The 17885-nt window shown below is 41.5% G+C and overlaps 1 protein-coding gene across 8 annotated transcripts in view; it reads left to right on the forward strand.

The window, feature by feature from the left end:
* The window catches only part of STPG2 (sperm tail PG-rich repeat containing 2), a 422300-nt gene that overhangs the window by 388838 nt on the left and 15577 nt on the right, over positions 1-17885 (forward strand). For 4 of the 8 annotated variants that reach the window (XM_030564760.1, XM_030564769.1, XM_030564766.1 and 1 more), the window contains 2 exons: positions 1714-1864; positions 4004-4314. The exons of 1 other annotated variant lie outside the window; for it this stretch is intronic. In XM_030564760.1, the coding sequence (XP_030420620.1) occupies positions 1714-1851 (138 nt within the window). In that variant the 3' untranslated portion in view covers positions 1852-1864; positions 4004-4314. Of the gene's footprint in view, positions 1-1713; positions 1865-3427; positions 3487-4003; positions 4315-4334; positions 5334-17885 lie in introns of those variants that run through there. 3 more of the 8 variants (XM_030564761.1, XM_030564763.1, XM_030564764.1) reach the window with 3 other exon arrangements.

Genomic DNA, 17885 nt, shown 5'->3' on the forward strand with positions numbered 1-17885 from the left:
CTGACACCTGACCCAAAGGACCAATAAAGGGACAAGATACTTTCAAATCTTGGTGGGGGGAAGGCTTTTGTTTGTGTGCTCTTTGTTTTGGGGTTGTTCACTCTTGGAACTAGGAGGGACCAGATATCAATCCAGGCTCTCCAAATCTTTCTGAACCAGTCTCTCATATTTCAAACTTGTAAGTAACAGCCAGGTAAGGCGTGTTAGTTTTATCTTTGTTTTCTCAACTTGTAAATGTTCCTTTTTGCTAAGAGGATTTACCTCTGTTTGCTATAACTTTGAACCTAAGGCTAAAGGGGGTTCCTCTGGACTGTATGAATCTGATTACCCTGTAAAGTTTCAGAGGGGTAGCCGTGTTAGTCTGGATCTGTAAAGATGCATCTGAAGAAGTGGGTATTCACCCACGAAAGCTCATGCTCCAAAACGTCTGTTAGTCTATAAGGTGCCACAGGATTCTTTGCTCCCTGTAAAGTTATTTTCCATCTTGATTTTACAAAGATGATTTTTACCTTTCTTTCTTTAATTAAAAGCCGCCTTTTTAAGAGTTCAGAGTGGGGAAGGAACTTTGACAGCTGCGCACATCTGCTTCCTTTGTTTGCTGACCTGGGGGGTGTGGGTTTGTACTGAGTGGAAATGTGAATCAGTTAAGGTCATTGGTCTTGAATGGGCCACCTCACAACCTAGATACTGCACAGCCTGCTGACATGAGTTCAGTTCACAAGATTATCTTGAGGTCTCATGACTGCTTGAGGCTTAAGAATGTCGAAAAGGATGGGGCTTAAAAATGTGGAGAAAGCACAGCAGACTCAGTGACTACAGGGGAAAGAGGACCTCAAACAGTATCACTTTCTAGCAGCCCTCTCTGATCAATGCATCGGGGGTTGTTGATGGACTGCGTTCAGCTGTAAACTTCCAAAGGGAGGATCATCATGAGAAGAGAGCCTTTCAAGATGGTGGGGATGTGATGTTCATAGGTCCAGTCCGTAGCTCAATTCTATATCATGCAAATAGCCAGGACATCCAGCTACTAAAAAGTAGTCAAGACTCCCTAAAGACCTGTGTGTCAGCAGTCTCCAGAATGGTTTTATTTTTGTATTTTAAGCCTAAGAAAGTGCATTTACTTTAAATTTGTTAATCTCTTTGCTGGCTTCTCTACTCTTACCCCTGTGACTGATCATGAAATAGCTAACAAATAAATACAATTAAAAAAAGAGTAAAAACTAAACAAAATCTGAGACACAAATGTAAATGATTGTTGTCTTGGACAATAATAATGTCCAAACACAGCATTCCTTTCCCTCTTGTTTTTTGTTCTTTCCTCCTTCCCTTCACTCATCCTACTAAGACTCCCATCACCATGCCCCATAATTTTTTTTTAAAAAGGTTCCTAAACTTATGGTTTTACATGCATATGTAGGCATCTAAATAACTTGCCTGATTTTCAGTGGTGCTGAGCACCTGCAGTTTTCAGCATTGTTTATAGCTCAATAATTCAAAATGTCACAGTGTAATAAGGTATTCTTAGCTGTAGTAGATAATGTTGAGTGCTTTTCCATACAAGAGCTTTGTATAACCTGTATCGGAGGAAGCAGTCTCTTCTGGCAAGTAGAATCTTTCTTTCCTAGGAAGTATATAAGCAAGATTATTGTAGAATTCTGCTCATGTATGTTTACTGTTGATCTGACTGAAATTCATGTATTTATGTCTCCACAGCTAAGCCCATTGTTTAAGGACACTGTCCTGAAGAGAACATTTAATGCTACCTTACAGAATCCTGTTGCAACTCAGATGGACAACACTGTTTGCAAATATGAGGCAGTGCACCCAGGCACACTTTGTGTGTCTATTTAGGAATTCTTCAATGGTGAATACGCTTACCTATATTACTAAAAGATTGAAGAGTTCATATTAGGTTGTTACATTTTCTAGTATAGTCTCAAAATTACAAAACATATTAATTTTAACTTTATTTAATATGGGAAATTACTGTCTCTTTATTCCACATAGTAAAGGAAATTGGTAATATATTTGCAAATTTTTCCCTCCATATTAATATTTGCACTCAAGAGGGCTGATAGATAGCAATTTTTGAATAAGTGTTACAGTGGCACGCTGTACTCATAGTTAAATCAAACTATAATTGTGCTAGGCATGGAAAGGAAAGTTTATTAGCTTTCTACTTCCCAAATAAATATTTCCCTTACTTCTTTAGAGAAAACCATAGAAACTCCACATAAATGAAATGTAGATGGCAGGCTTTTCCACAGTTCAAGTCCTTTATCAGCTGAAGCAATGAACTCCTAATACTAACACTGGATTGTACTCTGTTAATGTGATCACTTTGCAATAAAGGATTGTGGCTTTATTGCAAAGTCAGGCAGAAATAATTGAGCTCTGATGGGCAAGTTGCTAAATTAAAGGTGAACTTCAGTATAAAACAATATTAAAGTTCAGAAATCTGACTTAAAGATATCTGCAAATGTACAGTGATCACCACTGAAAAGTAAGCATTTACCCATGCTACCACATGACAGTACCTGAGACAAAGCAGCATTTTTTAATATTTAAAATAGACTTTTATTTTGTCTTTCAATATGTTAATGAACTATGACTTTGTTTCTTACCCTATTGTTAACAAGTTAGCCAATATTTTGTTAGCTCACTAAAAAGCACAACTTCTAAGGCAGAGGTTCTCAAACTGTGGTCCGTGGACCGCCAGTAGTCTGTGAGCTCCATTCAGGTGGTCCATGATAGTTCCCTCTAAGGTGCATGCCTGAGTGGCCGCAAACAAGAGAATGAAGGGCCACCCACCTAACTAGTGGAGCCGTGCAGGTGTGGCTCCATTAATTAGATGCCTGGGGTGTGTGTGTGTGGGGGGGGAATAGGGGATAGGTGGGAGGGGGCAGTGGGGTGAGAGAAGGAGTTGGGGAGAATTTGGGATGTGTAGGACTGCGGTGGCCAGAGAAAGAGGCAACTTTCTCCAGCTCCAGGGCTGAGGCTGCTAGGGAGAGATGGCCCTCCTTCCCAGCCTTGGCTCTGTGGTTGCTGTGGCGGGGGAGAGACCCCGCTCCTTCCCAGCCCCAGCTTGGGGGCTGCCACAGTAGGGGAGAAAGGGCACGCCCATCGCATTAGAAAGGTAAGACTACTGATATTAAAATATGAGTTGTGTGCTTTTATTTGTAGAACAAAAAAAGTTTTGTTTTTTTTTATATAGCGCTTTTATCCAATGCGCTTTACAACAGTTCGCTAACGGTACAAATACCAATGTCAGAGTGATTCAAACTGAAACAGGAATTCAAGTTTTGTTTCTGTGACTAGCCCACAAACGTTCAGTGAATATGGGGTGAAGTTAGCACAGCTGGCATGCTGGTGCACCTCCCTTCCCCCAAATTGATGTTTCTTGTTTTCTCTCGCTAACCAATCCCAGGGTCCCCTCACCCTCTGAAGATACCTTAGGAAAGAAAGTGAGGTCCTGGGGCTTGTTAGAAGAGACATCAGTGGTAGGTAAGGAAAGGGGCTACCCATGGGATTAACACCTTGACAGTTCAAGTTAATCAAAACCAAACATCCAAGCAAACCTGAATAACTTCCAATCTTTCAAACCAAACCATAAGATTTGGTTCATCATCCCCTTTGTGAACTAAACTTCCATGGTTCATTGAGCCTTAGTCTTCCTACACTGGATGCATGCCTACAAGATAGAACATGATGCAACAGTCATATTGTGTGGCAGCTAAGTTTTAAAGGGCAGCCTATGCACTGCACTAGTTTTGGACTGGATAGTCAACCATGACTAGACATTGCAAATGAAGAAGACATATACCCAAACAGCCCATGCTATGATTCATCAGTTGCCTAGTGTAGTGTGATGCGTCTCTTAAAGCAACATGACCCGATAGAATTTTATGTTTCTAATAAGTGGAGGATGTTTGAAAGGATTCCTTTAATTAAAGTTTAGAAGAGTCAGACTTAGTGAACCAGATTTTTCTTTTTTGTTTCACAGAGGCATAATCCAGCATTAGTGCCTATTAATGACCAAGTCAAGCTGAAAGTTCTCTTCCAAAGGAGTGCCTACATTTTTATGATGTCCTCCATCAGTGGCTCAAAGGAACATGATTGCTCTTATAACCTCCAGAGATAGTAAAGCTGGTCTTGCAAGAGATCTTATTTAATTTCCCCCCCTCTGTACTTTTTTCCTACTATCAGAATCTGTTCCAGTTCTTTAACTCATGAAGCGCTGACTGTCCTCTTTTAAAGTACAACTGCAAATAAAAATATGAGATGAAACATTTCTTTCCTTTTGTCTTTTTTCTCCCCACTCTCCTCTTTGCCAGATACCAGAGAAGGCACCAAACTAAAAAACACCAGGCCATGTGAAACAGAAATAAAGGTGATGATTGAGTTTTTGTTGCCTGTCCTCATCAGGATGAATTAACTGACAGCCTGATTGAGCCAATATGGCAGAAACCCCCACCACAAACATAGAAAGGGAGAAGGATAAATTGGTGAGGCTCCCTTCAAGGCTGTTTTTCTTCAGAATATTTAAGTGGGTGAAAGATTTGCCCCCTTCTTCCAACATAAGAAGTGAAGAGACTGGTCTCTGAACCTCAGAGAGCCCTCAAGATATGCACAGATCTCAGAGAATCCTATGAGATACAGAGACTTCCACATGAGACCCTGTACCTTCGCTGCTCCTCAGCTGCCACCTGTTCTCCTCTGGATTGACCTGTACTTACAAGGTTTCTCTTCTTAGCATCTGCCTCTGGACACGGAGGGGGCTGTTCAATCTCAGAATGCTTTACTGCTGATTGGATGTTCCATGTGGTTGAGAAGGGGAAAGGATGTATATTCTGCCCTGCCCTCTGTCCACAGGCATGTCCCTGAACCTGCAGAGGGGTCTCTGTTGGTGCAGGAACAGAGAGGATCGTGGTGTGGAAGAAGATGATTCCTATTCATGCCACTGCATGGCCTGGGACAAATCTACACATGGAGCTCTTCTCTGTGCATGGATGAAGGGGACATGACTGGACCTTTTGTTCATTTTTTAGTTACTCCTTCTTATCAGTTGTCAAGGACTGACTGCTTATTGCTCCTGAAAAAATGTATTCTGGTTTATGAAAGAGTTTATAAGCCTTGCAGATTATGACATAGCAGAGATTTACATCATGTCGTTCTAAGTAGCATCGTGTACTTTTCCCCACTTCAGTTCTGACATAGTTGTAGTAGCCTGTGATTTACTAAACTTATTAGTGCTTTGTACAATTTCAAAGTGAGGAGCCAAGCTTTAGATGGTATTAAAGCACAGGGTTTGCATTCCGGCAGTTCTCAGAATAGTGGCTGCTAAAATCATGTTGGAATTCAAATGAAAACCAAAAGTATTTTGCTAAGCAGAATGACATAGTTCAAGATATGATATCTCACAAAGTTCCAGAGTTGGAAAACCTTGCAATTATGTCATTGGCACAGCCTACAAAAGCTACCAAACATTTGTTTCTGATTCTGTCAGTTTGCAAGATATTAGACCTTTAAACTGCTATTGGTTCTTGAGTCTAACAATGTTTTATTGGCACCTTTGCAAATCCTAATGTTTCAAGTCCCAAACCTCAGATGTGAGGAATTTTCAATTCCTGATTCAGAGAATGCTAAAAACTACCATCTCAAACAACTATTATTATTATTTATATTGTGGTAGCAAGGAAGCGACGATATTAAATATTTAGTAAGAAAAAAGACACAATAACTCACACCCTGTGCAGTATTTTTCTCTTCCATATATAGCATCTGGAGAAAGCACTTGCAAATATACTTCATGGAATACACAGAGGGGATGACCTAGATAATGTAACTTAATAGGCTTTTTCCATCTCTGTTGTCTGTGATACTCCTCCTTAGGGGTTTTGAAAGCATATGGATGAGCAATTAGAAGTAAAAATTAAAAAGACTAACCATGAAAAAGACCCAAAGTCTCCTGAAATTAAACACACCCATAAACTGGTTGGTAATTGCTTAAACCTGATATTTAAATGGTCTCTCAGTAGCTACTGACATGGACACGTAACTGTGGGATAGAACTAGGAAAGGGATGAAAACCCTGTTCATTAAAGGGATCTTGAAAATGGAAAACACGTTCACCCCTTAATTCTAACTAGTACTGTAGACTGCAGCCTTAAAACTGATTTTATGTGGCTGCTATATGGATGTATACTGCTGGTCTTAGCAACACACTGGAAGCTAACAACCAATTAAAAAGCATTCTGCAATATATCATTGCTATATTCAGCAATAAAGTGCCTTAAATTCACTGTAACCATTGAGAACTCCTTTTTATCACAACTTAATCAAGACAGTACCTAGCTACTAGATTACATCCTATTATAGAGTCATTCTCAGCAATATTAGCAGAGCAAAATTCACAGAGCAGCATGATTCATGACCTCCTTCATTCAACCAGCCCTTTCGAAATGGAAACAAATATCTGCAGTCAAGGAAACATATTTTCAAAGTTGTACTTTAAAAATGAAGCATTAAAGAAATAAAAAGGTTTTTCTCTGGCTCTGAAGCAAACATGAAAAGCTTTATAAAGATGATATCTGTGTATATGAGATAATTGACCAAAATCCAGTAATGCACAGCCTTCCACCTCCTTTTAGCTACAGATATTATGGCCGAAATGTTTGACTGTGACTACTAGTTTGGGAGTGACTCACTTTTTGCGTGTCCAACTTGAGACACCCTGGGCTTGATGTTCAAAAGTGTTGAGCACACACAACTCCAGTTGTAATGATATCCATTATTCCAAACATATTATTCAAGAGATTTCTTCCATAAAAAAGTTTTAGGGCCACAACTGCCATTAACACGAATGGTGGAGTCTAGCTTCCTGATCATTTGAATGCGAAATATTGTCAAAAAATCCATAATAAGTGGGATTGTGACATCGCTCAGTGGGACTAAAGGGAATGGTGTTGACATCCCATTTATTTTAATAAGAGTTGGTCTTATCACACAAAATGTTGGGGGAAATTAACTACTATGCATAATTAGCAGCTAATTTTAAAACTTAAATATCTCAATTATTTACATTTGTCTTTTTAAATACCCAAAATGTATCTAAAATGGTAACACCCAGCTTGCACTACTGGTGTATTTCACCATGAGCATGAGCTGTGGCCAATAATGCTCCTCTTGACTGTAGTACAGTCACCTCTCTTGAGAGCTCAAAATGCAGCAATGCATAAAGAGACACGTTTCCAAAGGCTATCTTGAAAAATTAGTTCGTGCATGTAATTACACATCGGAAGTCACATTTTTCTTTTGCAGTCCAAGGGTTGCTGGGGAATGTGTAAATGTGTGTGTGTCTCTGTTAGGAGGGGAGCAGAAATAGAGTACACGAGTGTGAAGCCAGGAGGCATTCCACATGTGCATGGCAAATGCAGCCAAATTGTCTCCATGCTTGCCAATGTACTATTTTTCACTCTGATGTAGGATTTTCAAATAATTTAAGCATATATTTTCTCTTATGCATTCTCTTGGATTTGAGTTGTGTTGGCCTTATTGTTACTGTTGTTTTCATATGTTAATGCTACATTTCTTTAATTGGTTTTGTTCTCGGTTGATTGGATTTAGTTAATCTATAAGGTATATAGATCTAAATATTGTTATGGATTTTCAATGGGCCTGACTTTTAAATGTTGCCTTCATTTTTGTGGGTGTAAATGCTAACATTTGGGTATTGGACTATTCCATTCTGCCTGCAATTCAGTTTAGAGATCTAAATGTTAGCATTTGTGCTTTCAGTCGATTGGGTATTCTCACAAACAGAAGCAAGGTTTAAAAATCAGGCCCAAATGCGTCAAGAAATGCTACTGAGATGTTTAATACTGTAAAAAAATGTTTTAAAAAACTGCTAATAGGTTGTTCGCCTTCAAATTCACTTTTCAATATGGTTTATTTTTGTCTGATCCTTGGAACTTTGTTGCCACAACTGACATAAACAATCACCTGTGACTTTTGTAAATGAGCAAGTAAACATGTCTGTGGGTTTCTAAAATTATTTATCACAACATTTTGGGCAACTCTGGGGATCCTGAAAATGCCAGGTTGCTAGACCTCAAGAAACTAACTGTGGGGGGTGAGGAGGTGATTAGCTCAGGCTCCCAGACCATTCAGCCCTTGGGTTCTGCCCTGAGGCTGCCAAAGGCAGGGTCAATTGTATTGGGGGATCTTGTGTTATGGATTCTTGTCAACTGGATAGACATCACCCAATCATTTCACTAAGGCCACTGAACAGCTATCAAATAACAATATGCACTGCTGTTGTAGCAGTGTTGATCCCAGGATATTAGAGGGACGGAGCAACTTCTACTGATAAGAGACAAGCTTTAGAGATCAGAGCTGCTTCATCTTCTAATATCCTGAGACCAACATGGCTACCACTACTCTGCATGCATTTTAATCCATTTAATATGTGGCATGTTAATTTTATATCTTTCTAGTTTTTTAATCAAAATATCATGTGGTACCAAGTGAAATGCCTTACAGAAGTCTAAGTATATTATGTCAACACTATTAACTGTAGCAGCCAAACTTGTAATCTCATCAAAAAAGATATATCAAGTTAATTTGACAGGATCCATTTCCCATAAATCCATGTTTATTGGAATTACTTATATTACCCTCCTTTAATTCTTTAATTGAGTCTCATATCAGCTGTTCCACTATTTTGCCCAGGATCAATGTCAGACTGACAGGCAATAATTACCCAAGTCATCCTGTTTACTGTTTTTTAATTATCAGAGGGGTAGCCGTGTTAGTCTGGATCTGTAAAAAGCAACGAAGAGTCCTATGGCACCTTATAGACTAACAGACATATTGGAGCATAAGCTTTCGTGGGTAAATACTCACTTCATCAGACGTATGTGGTGGAAATTTCCAGAGGCAGGTATAAATATGCAGGCAAAAATCAGTTTAGAGATAATGAGGTTAAATCAGGGAGGCTGAGGCCCTGTTCTAGCAGTTGAGGTGTGAACACCAAGGGAGGAGAAAGTGCTTTTTTAGTTGGCTAGCCATCCACATTCTTTGTTTAATCCTGAGCTGATGGTGTCAAATTTACAAATGAACTGAAGTTCAGTAGTTTCTCTCTGGAGTCTGGTTCAGAACTTTTTTTGCTGCAGGATGGCTACCTTTAAATCTGCTATTGTGTGTCCAGGGAGGTTGAAGTGTTCTCCAACAGGTTTTTGTATGTTGCCATTCCTAATATCTGACTTGTGTCCATTTATCCTTTTACGCAGAGATTGTCCAGTTTGGCTGATTTACATAGCAGAGGGGCATTGCTGTCACATGATGGCATATATTCATTGATGGAAGTGCAAGTGAATGAACCAGTGATGATGTCGCTGATCTGGTTAGGTCCTGTGATGGTGTCACTAGTGTAAATATGTGGGCAGAGTTGGCACCAAGGTTTGTTGCATGGATTGGTTCCTGAGTTAGAGTTACTATGGTGCGGTGTGAGATTTTTGGTGAGAATATGCTTAAGGTTGGCGGGTTGTCTGTGGGCAAGTACTGGTCTGCCTCCCAAGGCCTGTGAAAGTGAGGGATCATTGTCCAGGATGAGTTGTAGATCACTGATGATGAGTTGGAGAGGTTTTAGCTGAGGGCTGTAGGTGATGGCCAGTGGAGTTCTGTTGGTATCTTTCTTGGGCTTGTCTTGCAGCAGGAAGCTTCTGGGTACACGTCTGGCTCTGATTTGTTTCCTTATTTCCTCCTGTGGGTATCATAGTTTTGAGAATGCTTGGTGAAGACTAGTGAAGATCTTGTAGGTGTTGGTTTCTGTCTGAGGGGTTGGAGCAAATGCGGTTATACCTCAGCGCTTGGCTGTAGATGATGGATTGTGTGGTGTGTCTGGGATGGAAGCTGGAGGTGCATTTTTAAACCAATACAGTATTTTCCCTTGATTGTGGCTTTTTGGGTGTCTAGTAAAGTATTCTTAAACATTTCCTGGTTATCATTCTCATTTTTCTGATTGAACTCTTTCTCCCAGCTGATATGGCTCATAATTGTTTTCAGCTTTGTAAAGTTGGTCCTTTTAAAGCACCAAGTATATATTCTGGAATATATTCTGTTTGCATATTATAAATTTGAACAAGTCATGATCACTTGTACCTAAGTTACCGTTAATTTTTAGTTCCTTAATCAGTACCTCTTTATCTGTCATGACAAGGTCTGATATAGAATTCCTCCATGTTGGCTGTAACCCTTTTTGCGTTAGGAAATGGTCATCTGTAATATTTAGAAATTCCAAGGATGTTTTGTTTTAGTACTGACAGCATGAAATCTCCAGCATATGTCTCTCATATTGAAGTCCATGATCTCACACATTTTTTCCCTACATATTATAGATAGGTGTGTAAGGAGCCAGTCATCCTGTTCCCTAGTGTGATCTGGTGGTCTGTAGCAGACACCAACTAATACTCCATCTTTTGCTTTATTTGTTAGGACATTGATCCATAGATATTCAAGATCATTTTCTTCTGAATGCATCAGTCACTCAAAAATAGGTCATTCTATTTTTTTAAAGAGAGTGCCACTCCCCCTTCGCTTTTGCCTGGTTGATCCTTCCTAAATAGGTTATAACCATTGTGGCAAACTCAGGACACTTAGCTACCAAGAGAGGGGTAGTAATTAGCCCCAGAAGGCTTAACCATGGAGGAATAAGGTTCAGCTGGAACAGGGGTTACCAGGGAGCTAATTAGTTTCAGCTGGCCCCAATGGCTGGAGACCTTTTTAAATCCTCCCTGGCAGGGAAGCAGGGGGGAGGAGAGAAGTAGAGTAGCTGCCAGCGAGTAGGGGCAGCTGAACTCTAAAACTTTTCTTGCAAGGCAGATTGCACTCTCCCCAGAAGGAGAGGACAACAGAACAAGGGCCTGACTGAGAAGGGATCAGCCAGACCCTGTGCGCGACTGTGAAGGGCTTTTGCTTTGCCCAAGCCTATGTCTCCAAGGCTGAGAAGGACTGAGCTAGCAGAGGAGAGACAGGTTCTTTGCCACACCGTTGATTTTAACATTTCAATCATAGACTCATAGACTTTAAGGTCAGAAGGGACCATTATGATCATCTAGTCTGACCTCCTGCACAATGCAGGCCACAGAATCTCACCCACTCACTCCTGTAACAACCCCCTAACATGTGTCTCAGCCATTGAAGTCTTCAAATCATGGTTTAAAGACTTTAAAGTGCAGTGAACCTTCCTGCAAGTGGCCTGTGCCCCATGCTGCAGGGGAAGGCAAACCCTCCCAGGGCTTCTGCCAATCTGCCCTGGAGGAAAGTTCCTTCCCGACCCCAAATATGGCAATCAGCTAAACCCTGAGCATGTGGGCAAGAGTCACCAGCCAGACACCCAGGAAAGAATTCTCCGTAGTAAGTCAGATCCCATCCCATCTAACATCCCATCACAAGCCATTGGGCATATTTACCGCTAGTAGTCAAAGACAAATTAATTTCCAAAATTAGGCTATCCCATCATACCATCCCTTCCATAAACTTATCAAACTTAGTCTTGAAGCCAGATATGTCCTTTGCCCCCACTTCTCCCCTTGGAAGGCTGTTCCAGAAATTCACTCCTCTAATGGTTAGAAACCTTCGTCTAATTTCAAGCCTAAACTTCCGGATAGCCAGTTTATATCCATTTGCTCTTGTGTCCACATTGGTACTGAGCTTAAATAATTCCTCTAACTCCCTGCTATTTATTCCTCTGATATATCTCCCCTCATCCTTCTTTTGGGCTAAACAAGACAAGCTCTTTGAGTCTTCTTTCATAAGACAGGTTTTCCATTCCTCGGATCATCCTAGTAGCCCTTCTCTGTACCTGTTCCAGTTTGAATTCATCCTTCTTAAACATGGGAGACCAGAACTGCACACAGTATTCCAGATGAGGTCTCACCAATGCCTTGTGTAATGATACTAACATCTCCTTATCTCTACTGATGGTGTGTAGGCAATTAAATAATTACTTTTCTTCATATCCTTGAAGCAGTTGCCCACAGCTCCAGTTTCCTAACTCCACTAGGCAAGCAGGATGGACTGGTCCTTCACCACTACTGCAGCCATGACCTCTTTGGGGCAAGAAGCACCAAAAAGTGCACTGGGAAGCTTAACAGCCTAGCATTTCCTTGGATGGTAAGTCTGGCTGTCTCCTATACAGGTGCAGTGCAGGACCGTGGAGTCTCCCTGTGCCTTCCCTCTCACCTGCACACTTGGATCAGGGAAACCACATTTTATATCTATGTGTATGCAGTGGGCACACACACAAACCTAACATTGTCCGTACAGATATATTTTCAAGAACAACTGAGGCTCCGTCTTGTGAAAATTGGACCCTGTGGTGCTACTACTAAAAAGAACTATCAGCTGCATCAATGGGTGTGGGTCCTTTGAATGACATTTCTAAGCAAATACATCCTGGCTGGTCATTAAAGATCCAAAGGTTCTCCACACTGGTGTGCAGTATTCTGTGCACTGGCTGAATACCATTTTCTGACCCCCCTGAGGCTGCATTTCAATGTTTGCTGCAAGCAAATACGTGGAGTGAAATGGTTCTGATTATAACTTTGTGCCTACCCCTTTAAGTTAGAACTGCTGCAGAATTTCTGTTTTTGCTTCCCAAATTTCAGCTAATTTTAGTTCAGAGTTTTGTTTTCTTTCATTCTCCAATCAAAATAATAATAATTATTAATAATAATTAATGTTTGAATTGGGATCTAACTTTTTAAAGGTCTAAAATGTAAAGATGAAAAACATTCTTAACCCTTAATTTCTAGTCCTCACCTCAAATGCCTGTGCTGTTCTCTGTGACCAGGGCTCTAAGAAGTGACATACAGCATCAAATAGGCCAGAGCAGCCGTAAACAAGACATAAAATCCATCAGTCACTATGGGCTTGTCCACGCTTCAAATGCTGCAGCGGCACAGCTCCACCACTGCAGTGCTTGAGTGTAGACACTTCCTACACTGATGTGCAGGGTTCTCCTGTCAGTACTGGTCACCATCAACCAAGCACTGTCTACACTGGGGATGAGGTTGGCTGAACTGTGCTGCTCAAGGGTGTGGATATTTGACTCAGTCCTGTGTTCAGATAGCCTTCCCGTGGCCATGTTTATCATCTGAACAAAATCCAACGCCTTTTTTGCACATGCATGAGGTTTTGATGGCCAAATCCATCTCCATTTCGCTAGGCAGGGTTTTTTAACTTCCTGCCCTTACTTGGCACCAATTTTAGTCTTCACCCAGAGCTACAGAAAAGCTTCACGGTCCTTTGCAAACAAAACTGAGTCAGAGGGTTTCTGCCTTCTTTAAGGTCCGGATGCTTTCTTAAAAAGGGAAGTGCTGCTCTCTAGCTAGCCACCTGCTGCACAATGGCTGATTCTTAAATCTAGGCCACAGTATGGTATGGGCCACCTTATTCAGGTGGCTGTATGGACTAAATTACATAGTGACTGTTCTTTTTCCATCTCTGATTCTATATGCAAGATGCACCTTGTGTAGACCTTTACCCCAGTGCAAAGTGGATGTGATATGCTGCTACTCTGATGTGTTAGCATTCTACATCCACTCTATGCTGGGATAAAGGATTAGAGAATGTGCAAAGCAACAGTCAATCAAATCTACATTTGGCAGCAGTTAAGAGTTGAAGCTGGTTTTTCTGGGGAAAAAATAATGAAAATAAATGGTGTCCATTCTGCCAGTTCTTGTAACAGGCTCAAGCCTGAAACAATACGAAAAGGCCAAGGTAGTAAAAATACAAATAAAAAATCAGGACATCTTATGGAACAGCCAGCCTGACCTTGTAACACAGCGACTGTAAATTTGGTTGAGCTTTGATATTGACTTTGAAGGGCTCTTTCTGAACCTGCCATTGTTAATATTTGGCCAGTCCACAGAAGAGAGGATTACAGCTCTTTAGTTTTTGTTCTGAGTTTCTGACAAAAGAGCTGAGTGATTGTTTTAAAGGTAATCCCTGAGCACTTATCTTTGGCCTCCAGATAGCATAGGCTGTTGCTGAGCAAGGGAGCCACTAGGATATGTAAAATGTATTCATTTAAATACTGACAGGCTGCAGTTTAACTCTGACCTCATGATTAGCTGGAGAAGGGAGGGAAGGGGGAATTTTCAGTGACTGCACAGGAGTTACATACAGAAATCCTGTTATAAATAACAGGATTTGAGCCTGTACATTTCACACATCACTTTGAAAATGCCCCCATTTATGTCTTATGCTAATGTCATCAAACCACCGTGTTAGTAAATAAAAAATAAAATAATATTTATGTCACTCTTCATTCCATGTGAAACTATGTTTGAAGATTAGATTATTTGAGCCTGGGCTCCCTTTGATTTCATTTCGGAAGCATCTAGATTCACTGGAGATTAAAAATTCAAATCCCCCCACTCACTTCTTAACCTCCTTTGTTTCTTGTGAGTTTTTTCTGCAATAAAATATCACGGTGTAAACTGTGGCGATAAAGGCAGCAGCTATAGGTGCTGTATGTATGTGTGGGAAGCACTAATGAAGAGGAGAAAGTTTATTTATCTTTGGTCTGGAAATCTAGTATGTGGCCTCGATTCTTGACATGGAGTGGTTAAGATGACCAAGGAAATACTATAACTTGAAAGTCAGTCAATAAACAATCTTAGCAATGCAAAATGCTAACGTGATTGGACACTGCGTGATTTTCAGCACCTCTTAGCAGAGTCCATATGAGAGAAAGGAGGGGTTGCTTTAGAATGTGTTTGAATTCTAGGGGCAGAAACAATACACTGGATCCTAGCACCCCTGAAGTTCAGGGGAGTTCAGATCTAGGTTTTGCAGTTCATGCCCATTTCTGTTGAACTGGTAAGTGTACATTTAGTATCAGTTTAGGCTGTAATTGACATGTATTCATCTCACATTTATCCATATCATCTCTGCTTTAGCATGCCTCCTGCCAGTAACCTGATTGGATAACTCCAACTCTACATAATGGATACTTACACTAATTGAAAAATGACTATTATTAATCCCCAAATTACCTCTTAGATTCACAAGTCAGTAGATTGGCCAGGTCTAGTATCGTTTTCTTTTTTTTATCACAGCACAGTGTCTGTGTGTGTTTATGTGTATATGGGTACGTCTACACTACAGGATTATTCCGATTTTACATAAACCGGTTTTGTAAAACAGATTGTATAAATTCGAGTGCACTCGGCCACACAGAGCACAATAATTCGGTGGTGTGTGTCCATGTACTGAGGCTAGCGTCGATTTCTGGAGCGTTGCACTGTGGGTAGCTATCTCATAGTTCCCGCAGTCTCCCCCGCCCATTGGAATTCTGGGTTGAGATCCCAGTGCATGATGGTGCAAAAACAGTGTTGCGGGTGATTCTGGGTAAATGTCGTCACTCATTCCTTCCTCCGTGAAAGCAACGACAGACAATCATTTTGCGCTCTTTTTCCCTGGATTGCACTGGCAGACATCATAGCATGGCAGCCCTGGAGCCCGTTTTGCCTTTTGTCACTGTCACCGTATGTGAACTGGATGCCACTGACAGAGGCGTTACTGCAGCACTACACAGCAGCATTCATTTGCCTTTGCAAGATAGCAGAGACGGTTATCAATCGTTCTGTACCGTCTGCCGTGCCATTGTGAATTGGTGATGAGATGACGGTTATCAGTCGTTCTGTACCGTCTGCTGTTATCATGGGTGCTCCTGGCTGACCTTCGCTGCGGTCAGCCGGGGGCGCAAAGACAAAATATTGTATCTTTATGTTGTATCTAAAAATAGTCAGTCCTGCCTAGAATATGGGGTAAGTGTACTAGAGAATCAGTGTATCAGAGACCAGAGAGCACAGCCACTCCATGTCAGATCCCACAGAAATGATGAGCTGCATGCCATTCTAGGGGGTGTCCCTCCAACAACCCCACCCGTTGCTTCCCTCCTCCCCCAACCCTTCTGGGCTACCATTGCAGGGTCCCCCCATTTGTGTGATGAAGTAATAAAGAATTCAGGAATAAGAAACACTGACTTTTTAGTGAGATAAATTGAAGGGGAGGCAGCCTCCAGCTGCTATGATAGTCCAGGCAGTATGGAATCTTTTCTTTAGACATGAAAGGGGGGGGCGGGCTGATGGAGTTCAGCCCCCAGTTGCTATGATGAGGACGGTTACCAGCCATTCTGTACCAACTGCCGGGAATAACTGGGAGTCATTCCTATTTTTACCCAGGCCCCCCTGGCCGACCTCACCTGAGGCCAGCCAGGAGCACTCATGGGCTGATGACGAGGACGGCTACCAGTCCTACTGCACTGTACCGTCTACCACCGGGGAAGGGAGGGGAGAGGATGCTGCTGTTCATTGCCCCAGCACCGTGTCTACCAGCAGCATGCAGTAGACATATGGTGACACTGAAAAAAGTCAAGAAACGATTTTTTTCCCTTTTCTTTCACCGAGGGTGTGTGCAAATTGACGAGCTATACCCTGAACCACCCCGGACAATGTGTTTGACCCTACAGGCATTGGGAGCTCAGCCAAGAATGCAAATGCTTTTTGGAGACTGCGGGGACTGGGGGATAGCTGGAGTCCTCAGTCCCCCCTCCCGCCCTCCATGAGCTTCCATTTGATTCTTTGGCTTTCCGTTATGCTTGTCACACAGCACTGTGCTGTGGACTCTGTATCATAGCCTAGAGATTTTTTTCAAATGCTTTGGCATTTCGTCTTCTGTAATGGAGCTCTAATAGAACAGATTTGTCTCCCCATACAGCGATCAGATCCAGTATCTCCCATACAATCCATGCTGGAGCTCTTTTTGGATTTGGGACTGCATCGCCACCCATGCTGATCAGAGCTCCACGCTGGGCAAACAGGAAATGCAATTCAAAAGTTCACGGGGCTTCTCCTGTCTACCTGGCCAGTGCATCTGAGTTCAGATTGCTTTCCAGAGCGGTCACAGTGGTGCACTGTGGGATACCGCCTGGAGGCCAATACCATCGATTTGCGGCCACACTAACCCTAATCTGATATGGTAATATCGATTTCAGTGCTACTCCTTTCGTTGGGAAGGAGTACAGAAACCAGTTTAAAGAGCCCTTTATATCGATATAAAGGGCCTCGTTGTGTGGATGGATGCAGAGTTAAATCGATTTAACGCTGCTAAAATCGGTATAAACGTGTAGTGTAGACCAGGCCTGCGTGTATATGTGTGCATTTTACTGTTTCAGATGGAAGTGTCTATATTATGCTCCTACTGCTCTTAACACCTGCAGATAGAAGGCAATAGCATTCTTATGTCTTGTGTACCAAGCTGTCTGTGAATTCTGAGGGCTTCCAGTGGGAGCTGCAGCTGCTCGGCCCTTCTCAGAATCAGCCCCATTATCCATAATTTGTCACAGAAACAGAGCACAGAACACCAAAAATATTCCAAGGGCTGTTGGAAAGCTCCTGAAGCCAAATGGTGTCATTTACAGCACTAAATACATTTACTAAGCAACCATAGTTTGTTGCTTTGAGTACAACTGATTTTACATACAGGCATAGATAATTCTCCCTGGATTCTCTAGATGCCTCCATGGGCACCATTTTTCAGAAGTTTCCAGAACTCTGAGAGGCCATGACATGTCTCTCATGTAAATGTTCTAGAGGCAATACTCTCAAAGAATTCCAGCTCTGAGTAAGTAAATCTCTTTATAACTCTAGCTTTCTCCAGGCCTTTATCCAGGGAGCACCATTAAAATAACAACATAATAGCAAGATCAATATTGCTTATTTTCCACGATGTCCTTTATTTTGAACACAAGTATGGGATTGTCAGTTATACCATTTTGATTTTTGCTCTCGTTATGTAGCAAAGTGCTGCTATAA

Source organism: Gopherus evgoodei, chromosome 5 (genome assembly GCF_007399415.2).
Source record: "Gopherus evgoodei ecotype Sinaloan lineage chromosome 5, rGopEvg1_v1.p, whole genome shotgun sequence".
NCBI lineage: Eukaryota > Metazoa > Chordata > Testudines > Testudinidae > Gopherus > Gopherus evgoodei.